We start from the raw sequence: 16,283 nt of genomic DNA, 5'->3' as shown, positions 1-16,283 counted from the left end.
AAGTCTGCTCCTACCCCACTTATACATGTTTCTCCTATTTGTATTTCTTATGTTTTATTGTGTTTATGTCATTGGTGCACATCATGTGGCACATGGCAGCACAGAATAGTGCAACATGGAGACTGAGCAAGGACTCTAGTCAAAGAGGCAACCCTGACACAAAGCCTGTCACCACTTCTTGATCAGAACTCAACACGAATTTTCATTTCTTTGAAATCTCTGTTAACCAAAACTTGGAATTGAAACCACAAAGTATTCTACTTGACAGTTCTGAACACAGCTTGCCAACACCTGCTGTCTGCACTAGATGCTATTCAGAGCTGGAACCATTTGAACCCAGCGAAGAAGTCACTGAGTACCTGGTATCATATAGCAGCTCTTCCATCACATCTTCTCTATTTCTGGCCGTATAACAACAACATATGTGAAATAAGCCTTGTCCTTTGCTTCTTCATGATAATGTTGGGTGGTGTTGCCCTGCAGATAAATTTGCTGTGGGGATTAGCAAGTTTAGACTTACATTTAAAACTAGCTAATCCTGGTGAGAAGGCACTGTTCATATCTTTGCTTCCTCTTCTCCCCCAGCTATGTTGCTATTGCTGGACCTTAGTGACCTTCCTTCAGCATATCGGTGTTTAAAGATGTTCATGTTCTGTGGCTGTTGAGAGGTCAAAGATTCCTATTAGTCTAATTTCTCCCTCTTTTTCCCTACACTGGCACAATTCCTAGTCTCAGCATGGCACTTTCAAGGTCTTCAGCCCCATATACTTCTGTTGTGGAATTGGTGAGAAATTTGGAGTGCAAATAGTGTCCCAAGTCCAGCACAGAGTATCACTGCTGGGCACAATATGACCTTTTCTATTTTCAAATATAATAGATGCTTACACATGACATAGCATAGTGTCATGTATAACATAATGATATGTTTATTGAAAACCCCAGACAATGTACTCTGACTCATGGAAGCTTAAAATAACCACCGTTAGAGCCACGCTCTCTTAAAACCTTGTTCACCATTGGAGTCAGTTACCGTGTGACTACAGATCTCAGTCCAGCAAGGGATTATCCAATGTGACCCTCTTCCCATGAGTGAGAACTCAGTGTACTTGTCCCCCAGGAGCCAGTGCATGATACCACAACTCTCTGCCAGGAAAAGGATGATATGGCACACAAAAAAGTCTCATCTTGCAACGCAGAAAGAATTTGGTGGGGGTGTGTGGCCAGACTCAGATGAGAGGCAGCTTCTTCTGATTCATTCACTGCTGATACTAGTACTCTGCTAAAGGACTGTGTGTGCAAGTAGTATGACCCCAACCCTGAAGCTGGTGAGTATCTTCAATTTGGAATTTGATTGATGGCCATTGTGGTTTGGTTTAGGTGTGTTTGTATGTTAGGTATTTTCCTATAGAAGACTGGCACTAAATTATTTTTGTTAGAAAGATTGCATAACATTTGTTGTTGTGAAATGTTACTGTGTGAAGTGAGTCCAGCATACAGAAAGTAATCCAATGAAATCTACCCATTATCCACGTAACAACTCAGTCTGTATAAAACAAGGCTGTGTGTAAACACCGATAACAGCAAACGCTTCTTTGATGGAAGTGCGGCAGAAAAGCATTTTGCTACCTGACAGCTGAGTAAGAACCAAAGAAGGTAAGAAATGGGCAACCAGACAGAAGTGATTTTTGTGCATGTATAGCTTTATAGCTTCAAGATTTCTGCTGGAGTGATCTGTACACATAAGAAAGTGGGTTGTAATAGGCAAAATGTAGAAACTAGCTCCCATTCATGATGCTCTTCCAACAGAGACCTTTGGGATCAGGGTTTTTCAAAGCTCAGGGTGGTGTGCTCACATCAGTTAGCTCACACCAGTCAGCTCAGAGTAGTGTGCTTATGAATCTGCTTAGACAAACAGCCTGCCTGACAGTTCCCCTTGCAATGTGGAGCTGCCCCCAGAGACCGCAGAACCCTCAGCCAGTGCTGTGGTGAGCTGAGGCAGCACTGAGCTCTGGGACAGGCCCCTGACTCCTGCACCCCTGCCTGCGCCCCCCTGCGCCCTCCCGTTTGACCAGGAATGTGCCCATGTTGGTCTTCACTGAAATTTCCTAGACTCTGGCTTGTATTCCCATTGTAATCTGGGCTTGCCTTGCACTGCATTACTATAGCAATGCCACACCTGAATTGTTTGTAAACCTGGCGGGCGATGAGTTTCTTCAGCTGCAGCACAGTAGTGGCTTCTCTGCTTGATGGAGCAAGGCCTGATTGCTCAGTGCTGTGGCTCTCTTGCCTTTGATGTGTGAGACTTTCCGGGCAGGGGGAAGGCATCTCCTGGTGCTTCCTGCTGCTCTGGGGAATTCCCAGGTTTTCTGCAAGAATTTCCTTTTAAGTTCCCTGACTTTGCTTGTCCCTGTGCTCCTGGGTGACTTCCATCTTCCCAGCATGAGGCTCCCTCAGGGGGCTCATGCTTCTGCTGTGCTTTTGGTGCTGTCTGCTCTGCAGACCTATCCCTGGATGGCTACATCACAGGTCTTAGAATGGTAGAATCCCTGAAGTGTCAGCTTCTCCTGAGGAGGCCTCAGTGATGATGGACAAAAAAATAAGATTTCTTGGTCTGCATAGTGAAGAGGAAGATATTGCCAGGGTGAAAAATGTTTTCTTTGCTGTCTTACTGCTAAATGATTAGCCAGGTTATGTTTCTTTACCCTCACATACCACAGGTTCTAACAAATGTATTTTTATGAAGCACCTGAAACTACAATAGTAATATTCTGTTTCATAGATTCATAAACTAGTTTGGATTGGAAGGGACAATAGCAATAATCCAGTTCCAAGCCCCCTGCCATGGGCAGGCACATCTTCCACAAGCCCCGTCCAATCTGGTCTTGAACGCTGCCAGGGATGAGGCAACCACAACTTGTTTGGGCAGCCTGTGCCAGTGCCTCACCACCCCTCATAGTGAAGAATTTCTTCCTAACATCTGGCCTAATTCTACCCTCTTTCAGTTTAAAGCCATTCCCCGTTGTCCTGTCAGTACATGCACTAGTAAAAAGTCCCTGTGCAGATTTCTTGTGGGCCCCTTTAGATATTTGTATTTTAGTGGTATACACAGGTATTTTTATTTACTTATATATAGGTATTTTATTTCTAAAATACTATGCAATAATTGTTTCCATTAATCCTGGTTTCAGACACACCACTTTGTATGAGTAATTTCAAATTGTTTACTGTGCAAAAAATGCCTTTTGTGACAAAAAATAGTAAAAAAACTCCTGTGTTGTTTAATACGTTCTCAGGAAACAAGCTAGTATGTTAGCTCTAGGCAGAGAGATGAGCCCAGTTCAAGGGTTAGTTTATACTGCAGTTTGAGCCTGGGGGGGAGGGCACTCTCGGGGTACCTGCTGTAACTGTAATAAGCCATTAACTTGTGACAGACCAATCTTATCTTGGGCTGCATCCAAAGAAGCATGGACAGCAGGTCAAGTGATTCTGGCTCTCTGCTCTCGTGAGACCTCACCTGGAATACTGCATTCACCTCTGGAGTCCTCAGTACAGAAAAGACATAAACCTGTTGGAGAGGGTCCAGAATCGTTCTGCAGATATGATCAGAGGGCTGGAGCACCTCTCCTAAGAGGAAAGGCTGAGAGAGCTGGGGTTGTTCAGCCTGGAGAAAACTCCAGGGAGACTTTATTGTGGACTTTCAGTTCTTAAAAGGGGCCTATAAGAAATATGGGGAAAGACTTTTTAGCAGGGCCTGTTGCAACAAGATGAAGGATAATGGTTTTAAACTAGAAGAGGGGAGATTCAGGCTGGACATGAGGAAGAAATTCTTTATAATGAGGGTGGTAAAACACTGGAACTGTTTGTCCAGAGAGGTGGTGGATGGTGCCCCATCCCTGTAAATATTCAAAGTCAGGTTGGATGGGGCACTGCTCATTGCAGGGGTGTTGGACTAGATGATCTTTGAAATTCCCTTCTAGCCCAAACTATTCTATGATTATCAGTGGTGAATGAATTCCTCTGTTTGCTTTGCTTTACTGTCTATCTCAAGCATGAATTTTCTGATTCTCTTTCCCCCATTTCACCTGGGGAGAGTGAGTGAGCACCTGCATGGGGCTCTTGCCTGCTGGACCTTTGAAGGTCCCTTCCAACCCAAACTATTCTATGATTCTATGATGATTCTATGATGATTCCACAATTGATGAAAGGCAGGAAGCATAGCAGCACCATGTGTCTTATAAGTGCAGATGAATCAGCTATGCTCTGAAACATGAGGGCTATAGTTCAGGCAGGTGGTCTGCCTTCAGCACTGGCTGAATTTTAACCAATAGCAGCCACAAGCAGTAAGGTTGTCTGGAGTAATGTGTCATAATCAAGGGAGTCTAGGCTCACTCCAGGATGACTTTGGAAGCATATATAGGGATGCACATATGGAGTGTGCATGTGTTCCTTCCATGGAGCCCCTCGTAGATCAGCATTGCTTCTGACATGTTCTCTTAGCCTTTTGTTCATCTTTTATTTACAGCATTTCAAAATAGAAACAAGATTCAATTTCTACATATGTTTCTAAGACTTCTTACTGTAACTATTCTGATTGTTGGCAGAACCTTCCTGGATTACTCAATAAAAGATTATTTCCTTATTAGTCTTTACTCCTCCTCTTTCTATCTGGTTTATTTTATAAAAGTGCAATCTAGGAGCTGTGAGGCACCAACCATGCTCTCGTCCCAGCCTCTCCTGCACACTGCAGTGTTTGCACTCACAGTCCTTCAGGCCCTTGCCTCCAACACCTTCATTGCAGCCGTCTATGAGCATGCCGTCATCCTGCCAGATGCTGTTATTAAGCCTGTTTCTCCTGACGATGCTTTGGCCCTGATGAACAGCAACATGGATGTCTTGGAAGGGGCCATCAAGGAAGCCGCCCAGCAGGTACTAGGTGTATTGTGAGTGCTGTCAATTAGTGTTTTCTGCTCCTGGTTGTCTGTTGATGGGTGAGTTGTTAACGGAGCTTGTTGTGCCAGGGTGCCCACATCATTGTGACTCCTGAAGATGGCATTTATGGCTGGAACTTCACAAGAGACACCATCTACCCGTACCTGGAGGATATTCCTGATCCAGGGGTGAACTGGATTCCCTGCACTGACCCCACAAGGTGATTTCTTCTGCATTGATTTATGTGCTGTTAAACTAGTGTTTTATGGAGTCAGGAACTGCTCCCACTAAATGCCCCAAAACTGCTAATTCTTTTAATCTATTAAAATTCCCAAACACTGTAGAAATGAGGTGGATCAAAACGAACTCATAATAGATGGTAATGGGATTATGCAAGGTAAAAATCATTGAGACAGTTTCACTTTAAAAAATTTCAAAAGGAGAAAAATGAGGAAATGTTAGGCAAAATCAATTATTAAAACATGCAAAACTTTTTCTCTTCAGATCAGTTGTGAAACTCTTATGTAAGTATCCTATCAGATGCATAGATTAGACAAGGTGATTCAGTCCTCATTACATGTGGTTGGGTGATTTCTAAATGATATTGTACAAAGTATTTATCTAGAGCTGAAAGAAGTGCCTTTTAGAAATCCAGCTGCCTGCACAGTCTGCTGCATTATGCAGGGCTGCTCTGAGTGGTGTCAGCAGCAGACATCAAGAGGACTGAGTCTGTATCCAAGCTAAACTTTTGTATTCTTCTCTTCTGAGGTTTTATGAAATCAGATTTTAGGAGCCCTTGGCTCTAAATGCTGTGGTCACTTTTTACTAGAGGCTTATGGGCAGCCATCTTAAACAGAGTAAGAGTCTTAAAAAAAGGCTAAACTCACCTTTTGAAATCAAGGCTTAGAGCTGCCTGAAAATTTATTTAAGTTATTTTAAGTTCATGCCTCCATATTGGTTTATTCTCTCACTTGTATTCTGAAGCCGTCCAAATCTTTGTATGTGTGTTAGCTGGGAATTATATCCACACAGAAAACAATATTGGTAAGGGTACAGGAAAGAAGAACACAGGGAGAACATCTTTTAAAGGTAAAAGTGATTGGCAAATTAAAATGATGCTATGAACAGAGAAGAAATGAACAGAAGCTATGATTGGATCTATTCCTTTTCAGCACCTGGGGATGTGCAGTCAGTGGAATAGTAATTTTGAATGCATTTCTTCCATATCTTAACTAAAACTTATAAAATTCTGTTTGTTTGTTTGTTTTTCTCCCCTAAAATACATCAGATTTGCTCCTGCTCCGGTGCAGGAACGACTCAGCTGCATGGCCAGGAATAACTCCATCTATGTGGTTGCAAACATTGGGGACAAGAAGCCTTGTAACTCGAGCGATCCCAGCTGCCCCAAGGATGGTCGCTATCAGTACAACACTGATGTTGTCTATGACCCAGAGGGAAAACTGGTGGCTCGTTACCACAAGGTAAAGAGGCACTTCAGCATCACCCTATCATTGATTATCAATATATTTTTCATCTCTCTGGTACAAATTTCAGCAGGTTTACGTGATAATTTGACATTATTGTTGAATGACAGCCAATCCAGGATGATCTGGTGCAAGAATCTTATGAACAGAAGGAAAAGCAGGCAAGTGCTTGCTCAATCAGGCATTATTCCCAGGAGCACTGCATAACAGAGTGTATGCCAGATACCAAACACCTAAAGGCTACATTTATGATAGTAAATGGAAAAAGAGCAGTAACAGTTTTTCATACTCGGTAAATGTTATCTGGTCCTCGATACACTGTTAGGCAAGCCAGACAGAGCTTTAGCAGGTGACCTCTTGGCAGAGTTTAGCAGTTCATATTGGCTGGGCTTTGCTCCCAGGAGGCAGACAGGGCACAGCCACTCCATTTTGCAGGGGAGAGTGTTAACTGGATGCATGCAAACCCAGTGACCAGCCAGCTCAGATATCTCAACCCCAGCTTTGACTTTAAGCCTATCTCAGACATGAAAGTAGCTGTTCTTAATTTTGCCTTATTTTCAGTTTCTAATATGTCATTTTCTTCACCTGCAGTACAACCTGTTTAGAGGAGAAACTCAGTTTAATTACCCAACAGAGCCAGAAGCCATCACCTTTGAGACCCCCTTTGGGAAGTTTGGCATTTTCACTTGCTTTGACATCCTTTTCCGTGAGCCTGCTGTGGTCCTGGTGAGTGAGTTGCAGGTGGACACCGTGCTCTTCCCAACAGCTTGGATGAATGTCCTGCCCTTTCTGACTGCGGTTGAATTTCACTCTGCCTGGGCTATGGGTATGGGTGTCAATTTACTTTCAGCAAATACTCACAACATCAGCTTTGCAATGACAGGTGAGTTACATTTTGGAAAAAGGAAGTTGTCTTCAGCATAGTGGATTCAGAACTAGGCAGAAATGTTCTACAAATAATGAAGTCTCTGAAAAATAATGTTTCAATCAGAATAAAAATCTTCTTGATGTTATATTGAATGTATTAAACAACTTCAGGCAAGAAAATATTGACTGTTCTGGAAGGCTTTAAATTAGAAAGTCCATTACATGAAAATTTGATTATTTAAAAGTGAAATTTTATTTAAAAAATAGGACAAAATTTTACTTAAATTATCAGCCTTTCCTTTAGAACAGCATTTTGAGATTAAAATTCCAAAACCAGTTAAATGAATTGAAAAAAAAGGAAAAGTTTTAAACAGAACTTAATAACCTAAAACTAAAACTATCAACTAAGAAAATATTGCTGTAGCTGCATCTGTAACTCTTTCCTGAAGCCAAAGTGAAAGGAACATTTATGCTCTGAATAGACTGAGCTTAGTTTAAGCCACTTCCCTGGGTTTCCTTCCATGTAGTTACCCCTGTGGTTTCTTTCTTTAGCAAATATGCCACTCTTTGAGCTCTGATTTATATTTAAATTAAGTTCTTTACAAAAAAAAAAAAAAAAAAAGCAACGGTCTTGTGTCAGATTGCCATGTGAGGCTGTTTCAAAATCCAGCAAAGCACAAAACCAGTGAAGTTTAGGTCATGTTTTACACTGTGTTAGATATTTTAGCTGTTCTGTGCTTCAAAATTCTTCCAAAATTCTCTGTAACAAGTTGACTGAAAATAGCATCACTGAGCAAGCCTGTGCCATGGGGGAAAGCTGCCCCCCTGATCAGCAGTGCTAGGGGTGCTGACTGACGGGAGGCTGGTGGGTGTCTTTGACAGGCAGTGGGCTGTTCACGCCAGAGGGACCCGCCGCCTACCATTACGACAGTGAGACTGATGGGGGACGTCTCCTGGTAGCAGAGCTGAGTGCACAACCCCGTCTTTCCCCCAACTACCCCCCAGCCATCAACTGGAGCTTGTATGCCACAAGCATCAAGAAATTTCCAGAAGAAGACACATTTCTGGGAGCTGTCCGGAAGGATATATTCACTTTCAGTGAACTCAGGCACAAAGCTGGAAATTATACAGTTTGCCAAAGAGACCTCTGCTGCCATTTGATCTATCAGATGTTAAACAAGAGCAAAGATGAAGTTTATGTCCTGGGTGCATTTGATGGGTTTCATGGTTCTCTTATAAAATACCACTGGCAGGTAATTATTTTTGTAGGGGAGAGTGTAGGTTATGTATGCCTACATCCAACCACCCTAAAATACATGTTCATAACTGCATTGTGAGAACCTTTCTTGTTATCAAATCCAGCTTTTGACTGTTGAAAGCTTAGCAGTATTTTGCCTTTCTGTGTCTTCCTCCTCACAGATATGCACGCTGCTCAAGTGCAAGAGCACAGATCCAGAAACATGCGGGCAGCCGGTGGAGACAGCTCAGACCAAGTTTGAGATGTTCTCCCTCAGCGGCACGTTTGGCACCAACTACGTCTTTCCAGAAGTCTTGTACAGTGGGGTGCAGCTGGCCCCCAGGGAGTTCGAGGTAATAGGACACCCTGGAACTGTTTGACACAAGGTTTGCCAAGCTGTAATGCTGGAAACCAGTAGGGCAACAAAGTCCCATCTAAGAACCATTTTCTTTGGTTCTGCAGACCATAGCTCAAGGGAACATTTAAAAGGATAGATTGAGCTAACCCTCACTGATGAGAACATATAAATACTAAGGTTAAGAATCTCTTCAATGTATTCTTTTGCAAATATGCCTTCCTATTTTAGATCCCAAATCTATAAATAGCAGCTTTGAAGGAGCTATTTTCTACAGGTTTCTGCAAATGGAAATTTCAGGAAATAAATCAAATGCTCTGAGTAACTGTCCAAGCAGGAACAATGACTGACTATCCTGCATAAAGAGTAGAGACCCTATGCAGTTAAAAATGTTAAAGGGGGTTTTGAGGGTTTTGTAAAGTGGGTTTTTTTATCTGAAATTTCAACTTATGTTTTCATCAAAATATGTTTACATTCATAAACCTTAGATTATATTCTTTAAGTGGCTAAATGAAATCCTAATTGATTTGGAAGAGGTATTTAGTAGCTTGTAAGAGACAATGAAGACAGTGCAAAAGACTTGAAAAGTTTTACTGATAACAAGGATCATTTTTTTACAAGGGTAGGTCATCCTGCATATTTGTTTTGAATGGGACTTCTGTAAAAGCATATATTTATTGCTATGTTAAAATATGGTCATGGTCTAACTTGAAATAATAGAGAGAATTGGGGTTGTTCAGCCTGGAGAAGACGAGGCTCTGAGGAGAACTCAGGGCAGCTTCCAGTAGCTAAAGACAGCCTATAAGAAATCTGGAGAGAAACTTTTTACAAGTGCATGTAGTGACAGGACAAGGATAAATGGCTTTAAACAGACAAAAGAGAGATTTAGATTAGATATTAGGAAAAAATTTCACTATGAGGGCGGTGAGGCACTGGAACAGGTTGCCCAGAGAAGTTGTGTCTGCTTCATCCCTGGAACTGTTCAAGGCCAGGTTGGATGGGGCTTTGAGCAACCTGGTCTAGTGAAAGGTGTCCCTGCCCACGGCAGGGGCTTTGGAACTGGATGGGCTTTCAGATCCCTTCCAAACCAAACCACTCTAGGATATTTTCTCAATTAATACATGCTTATTGTTTATTACAGAGCCTCTTAAAAATTGTTGCACGTGTTCGCCATCTATGAATCACAACGATTTCAAATTGATCTGTAAAAAGTAACTAAGAAAAGCAACATATGGTCAATAGCTTGAAATTATTTTGAAAATCTTGAAATTATTTTGGGGTCTACAAATTAAAAAGATTTCAAATTACTGTCTTAGATATGTGTATAACCTTCATTGCTGTGTATGAGTAACTAAACAGAACATAACAAATCAGTTATTCTCACTCTCACCTTCTTATGAAGTGGAGAAAATTATCTTTATTTCACCAAAGATGCTGCTGGAGGAAATTCTAAAGATCTTCAGGTTCAAAGGAATGTGGTATAGCCATTGCAGAGCCAGAGAGATTTCTGGTTTCTTTCATTTCATGAGCATATTTCAAAAGTGCTGCATCAAAATGCTCAACATATAAGGCCTAACCTTTCTGTACTGTGCAATATTGCTACTCTGTTAGTGGACTATTAGTATCATTCTTTCCATTTTCAACTAGGTGCTACGTGATGGGCGTTTGAAAAGTAAGCATGGAACATCAAAACCACTCATAACAGTGACGCTTTTTGGAAGGCTTTATGAAAAGGACCTGCCTCATCCTCTGCGAATGTCTCCATCCCGTAACTCAGCTGTTACACATTCACCATAGACAGGAGGGGAATTTCCTATGCTGATCCACCTTTTCATGAGTCATGGCAGTTATACTGTATCATTCCTGTTCTGCAATCTTGCACTTCCTCTCAGCAGCTGTTAGTTGCGTTTATTCAGGAGAAAGCGATGTGATCACTCTGTTGTGTACACCTTGTTAATAACGCTTGAGACACTGCAATTGTTTTCAGTATGAATGCTCTGTCACATTAAATATTTAATTAGATTTTTTTTAAAGATATCATGTAGATTGCCAGGATAGCATTAGAAAGAAGACTGAAACTGAAATGTGTGAAATGTGAAGTTTGTCAGTTTCCTGAAGAACAAATCTTTTCTAAGAAAAACTTTCTGTCTCTTTTGTGCCTTTATGTTTTTTACACTGTATAAGCACTAAATGTCCATGTTTCTCAGCCTTACACACCAGTCAATAGGGTGTCCTTAATACCCAACAGACCTTTGCCTCATTTTCACCAGGGGACAATACATTGAAAAGAAAAACACATGCAAAATAGTTTCAGCTGCAAACTTAGGGAGAGAGTGGTCCTCCATAACTCCCACAGACACTGAATCTGACTGAGGTTTGTAAAGCATCCTCAGTTCTTCAGTCCCTCTGAGCTTGCATGGCTTTGTGTATGACAGATGCATACTGGTCCAATGCATTTCAGATCAGACTTACCATATATGCATAGTATACTAACACCTTCTCCTGAGTATTTGAAAAAATTCTTCAAAACTGTGAAAACATAGGCAATTAGTCAGTGTTTTAGTACCTGAAACTTATTTTACCATATAGTGTGAGAAGAGGCATTATTTGGGACTTCTAGCAATTATATGACAATCCTGGGCCTGATTTCTATTGTGCTCTGCAGCAAACAGGCCTCATTCATACCACATATACCTTTGAGTGCTCCCTGACTCAATGCTTATTCCGTAGTCTTTTGTGTTTATTGGCCTTCACATCACTAAAAGCCCACACCATGCTTAGCACTGAGCTGCATAAACACTCTGTGGCTTCCCACCCCATACACACCAACGTATGTTATCCAGAAGTTGCTGAAATCACACGATTTCTGTTTTGCCATGTGCTGCTCCTTCTCAGCACATAACTTCAGAGGTTTCTTCCATGATTTGCTTCATCCTGGAATCAAAACAACTGAGATCATACTCAGGGGAGGGACTGTAGTGCTTGGGAGCAGTTATTCAAGATAGCTAGGGCCTCTAAGTCATGCTTGCTAGTGCCCTAGCACCTCACCCTTTTCTCACCTGACTTGTAACTTAGACAAGTCTTTCATCAGACAGGAAGTTTTGGTCAAGGGAAGTTATGACCGACCTGTGTCAGTACTAATCCCATGTCACCATAGGGTGCAGATGGCTACACTATGGGATGGGAGCTGACCCTGCTCCCCCAAGCCAGTTAGTTGGGTACACTCCAGGAGCCCCTTGTCTCCTTCATAACAGGCAACAGTTTGTAAAGGGCAAACACCACTAAGCATGCTGAGACTGTCTCTGCCCATGGCAGAGGGTTGGAACTAGATGATCTTTAAAGTTTCTTCCAACCCAAACCACTCCATGGTTCTATGATTCTATGCTGATTATGAAGGTCTGCAGTGTCATCCTGTTGACCACAGAGGTCCATTGGTTTGCACTGGAGTCAGCACAGTCAGGCACATACAATGGAAATTGTGTCTGCAGCAGAGCACCCAGCAGCTTTGCCCTGTGGGGTGGTCCCAGTGGTAGTGCTTCCCCATTCATCCTCAGTGCTGCTCACCTACTCGATTACCCTGGGAGATCTCAAGGAAGCACACTGAGAAAGGCAAGAGCTTCCCTGACTTGTAAAATCTGGTGCTGAAAAGGATCCTAAAAAGGTTTTTAATTTGAACATATAACTCTTTCTGTAGACCTGGAACCCTGCTTTTTCCCTCTCTGCCCTAGAGGCAGAGGTATATCTGATACCTTTCTGTTCTAGTCTTGGTTGCTCCTTGAGACAGCTCAGGCCTTGGAGCTGGTGGGGTAGAGATGGAAGAGTGAGCCCCACTGGAGGGGAAGGTCTCTGCCTCCTGAAGCCCTCTCATCTCGCAGGTGCTGCAAGAGCTGCACCTCCTCCTCGTGCCCCCTGCCACTTGCCTCCAATCTCCCCCTTGGCTGCCCTTCATGTGAAATATGCTTTTATTACCTGGCATAGAATTGCTCATGTGGAAAAGAAAAAAAAAAAGAAAAAAGAGAAACCACTACTGGAGTGACATGTGAACACAGTTCTGGTTTTGCTGTTGCAGCCAAATCAATTAAAATCTCTGGTCAGCATCAACAGCTTTACATACTAATCAACGAAAAGACATTTTAGAGAGAAACATCTTACAGACACATCAGTGACACTCTTGAAACAAATACTTTGCAGGTTGCTGGTACTCTAAATCCTGAGTATTCAATGTACTCCAAGTGGATGTGGAATTTATAAAACTCTTTCTGAAACTGAAGAGGAGTACAGTTGGGAGACCTGGATTGAGCAGAACTGTGGACATTCAGCTTACTATTACTAGGTTTATCTTTCTCTTATCAGGTAAAACTTCCCTAAAATATCTGTAGCAGTGGAGTCAGTTCATCAGAGTTAATGGAATTGGGTCCTTGGGGAGATAAATAAATTTCAACAAAATCTTTTTTCTTTTATTCAAGGGTAGATTTTTTGCCACATTCTTTTCCTTGTCATTACTGAAGCTATTATAACCGAACATAAAAAGTTCTCACATATTGCTTGCTGGCATTTCTTAACTATGGAGTTACTTCCCAGACACATCCAGAGCTGACTGTCTTAGGCTGTCAGAGCTGAAAAAGGGGGGGAATACAACTGATACTTCTAGGTAACATCAGGAAATGACTCTTAAACCTCATGCATTAGGGATGCAGAATTCCAAGATTCTTTAAAAATGACATGAAAAACAAATCTGAAGAATAGTTTAATGATTTTGCATATTTGCTACACAGCTTTCCTCTCACTGAAAAGGTAAGAAGGGTACCATACAATGGACACTGAGGAGTTTATTAATCCCTTTCTCATTTCTGATGATAAAGCAAGAATTTAACCAAGCAGAAGATGAAGTTATATGGACCATTACAGAAGTCTCAGAATAGCTCCATCATTTTTATGCACAAGAACCATGAATACTGCTTTTGGGTAGGGGTTTCCTGGAAGGGTGCAAAATCCAACCAGTTCTTCATCTGAGGAATCTGGTGGTCACAATGACTAGATGAAGTTCTGTTTTAGGAAATGTGAGATTTTGTAATAAAGGCTATTTCAAATAATGCAAATTGCAGAGTACAGAAGCAGAGAGATAATAGATGGCTGATGCCACAAATCACATTAATCTAGAATGGTTTCTGTTGAATTCATGGAAAGTTAACCAGCTGTGCCCTTACATTCCTACTTCCTAATTGGGAGTTAGAATACAGAGAATGTTAGCTCAACTTAAGGTTAAAAAATAAAGGTCCTCTCTACATACTCCATATGGGACAGAATTTGAGCTTTTGAAAGAGCAGGAGTGTTTATAGACTCTGGGACAGGTATGCCAGAGAGGAAGAATCAAATTAAGTTTTATGTTATTTACGTCAATGACTCCACCTCAAAAGCTGCTCCAGATTGTATCCTAGTGAGCTCCACAATTTTCTGAGCTGGAAAAGCCTGTTCTTCACACAATATTTCTTCCTTATACCTTGAAGTTGGTGGAAGCAAACAAGACCCACCTGCTTAAGGTACTTCTGATGACACAGAGAAAAACAAGTCCTTAATAAATTCTATTGATGAAAGTCTTCAGATGATGGTAGAAAAATACTGCATTAAAACGAGTGTAATTCAAAACTTATGGCTGACTTAAGTAAGATTGGTAACAACTTTAGGAAAACTTTAATTCTGAGTAAAATCAAATGTACTTTCTTATATGTGTTGAATTAAAGCAAGCAGACCTTGAGCAAAACTAGCAACAGAATCTTAATAATCTGGGGGGCTTTTTTAAAGAGAGCAGAACACTACAGCCATGTCTTTGTACACATATTTTAGTCATCATAACCTCAAGTTATCCACTAAATAACACGGAACAGTGAGGTGCAGTCAGAGATTGTGCATCTATTAGACCCAGTAACACAATACTAAATGTTTCTGAACAACTTGTTTTATCATAGGTGAATTACTGGCAGTATGGGATACTGCTCAGAGATACACAGAATCAGAGCAAATGTAGTGAGTGACAGACAGAATGACCATGACCTGAATTTGAATTGAAGATTTCATACATTTTTAATTAACTAAGAGCCATATTGTAACCCCCACCTCATTCAAACAGTGTTTGCAATGTCACTATCCACTACCAGGGCAGGAAAGCAGAAAAAGAGAAGTAAGTTGCAAAGGTCAATAAAGACAGCAGCAATTATTATCAGGCTTATCACAACTAATATTGAAATGCTTCTCAGTGGCAGGATGTCATGGAGACCAACAGGGAAATAATTCCAGTATACCTTGTAAAACTTAACCTCTCAACACCACAGACAAACAGCACCTCCTAGTGAACCTATGGATGAGCATAACAGCATTACCAGCAGTTTCTGCTGTGTATCAGGCACAACTAGAAATGACCAATCTCGGTGAAAAAGAAACTTAGCAAACTGGCAGCAATATGTTAATTTCTTTTTCAGTTTAGAAAATGAGAATTAGCAGAAGCACTTGTAGCCTCCATCTGTGAAAATATTAAAATGTTTCTGTAGCTGTTCATTACTATAAAGTTGTAAGTGAAATATACCCTTACCTCTTCAGTGATCCAGTATTCAGATGACACACACCAGCTACTGAGGAAATAAATGAAACTCTTCTGATGAAAAATCGAGCTGCCCATGTATGCCTTCCTGAGACTGGGCAGTGGAAGGTGGGTATGAAGTAGCACAACCTCTAACACTTGTAGTTTCCGCAGTAGTTAAGTTGCTGTTCTTTTAGTGCCAGGATACCAGATATTCTCATGCATACTGTTACTGCTTCCTGCAGCAGCAAACAACTGTGGGAGCAAAGGATGGCACCGGCAGGTACCTTCTTTAAAATGTCTCACAGTGCAGCTGCACTGGCATCTGTAGTCTCTTGCCCTTGCAAATGGGCAATTAGAAACAGAATTATTCTATATTGCTAGAAAAACAGTATGTGTTTGTTGTAGTCAAATCCAGTGTTTGTGAAAGGCAATAAAGAGTAGTCCATGAGAATGGGGGCTTTTGAAGTTTTGTTATTGACATATAAGCCTTTATTGATAATTTTAGGTTTCAGTGTCTTCCAAACCAGAATGCAGCATTTCAAGACCTTAATTTCTGCAAGAGTTGTCCCTCTTGTTCAGCCTCATGTCCCTTGTGCCACCTTCCCAAGGCCATACTTTCTTACATCCCAAAGCCCACCCCAATACCAGATTCCCAGGGAGAAGTTGTAACATGATCTCCACAGGTCTTTTGCAGGGCTCCAAGAAACCTCCCATGAACTGGGAGACACAGTTTTCCATCAGCACAGCCCACCAGCTGATGCACACAAACTGATCCAAAGACGTTCAGCTCTCCTCCCTGGGCTTACTTCTTCCTGGAAGGACTCTCCTTCCTGG

The 16,283-nt window shown here is 41.5% G+C and overlaps 1 protein-coding gene across 2 annotated transcripts; it reads left to right on the top strand.

Annotated features, from left to right (window-relative positions):
* The first annotated feature begins 1,198 nt into the window (after positions 1–1,198).
* Positions 1,199–11,006, top strand: LOC101868509 (vascular non-inflammatory molecule 3). 2 transcript variants are annotated; one of them, XM_005154820.4, is made up of 8 exons: positions 1,199–1,325; positions 4,685–4,926; positions 5,019–5,149; positions 6,218–6,410; positions 7,005–7,296; positions 8,163–8,533; positions 8,700–8,870; positions 10,520–11,006. In XM_005154820.4, exons 2-8 carry the CDS (start codon positions 4,714–4,716, stop codon positions 10,667–10,669), a joined length of 1,521 nt encoding a protein of 506 aa, XP_005154877.2. In that variant the 5' UTR covers positions 1,199–1,325; positions 4,685–4,713; the 3' UTR covers positions 10,670–11,006. The 2 variants fall into 2 exon arrangements, with proteins under 2 accessions (XP_005154877.2, XP_030909886.1); XM_031054026.2 differs by lacking the exons at positions 1,199–1,325; positions 4,685–4,926 and having other exon boundaries at positions 5,047–5,149; positions 6,240–6,410.
* Positions 11,007–16,283: the final 5,277 nt, after the last annotated feature.

Source organism: Melopsittacus undulatus, chromosome 3 (assembly GCF_012275295.1).
Source record: "Melopsittacus undulatus isolate bMelUnd1 chromosome 3, bMelUnd1.mat.Z, whole genome shotgun sequence".
In the NCBI taxonomy this organism is placed as follows: domain Eukaryota; kingdom Metazoa; phylum Chordata; class Aves; order Psittaciformes; family Psittaculidae; genus Melopsittacus; species Melopsittacus undulatus.
The sequence above is the reverse complement of the archived record's forward strand: the minus strand, read 5'-3'. Positions and strand labels throughout refer to the sequence as shown.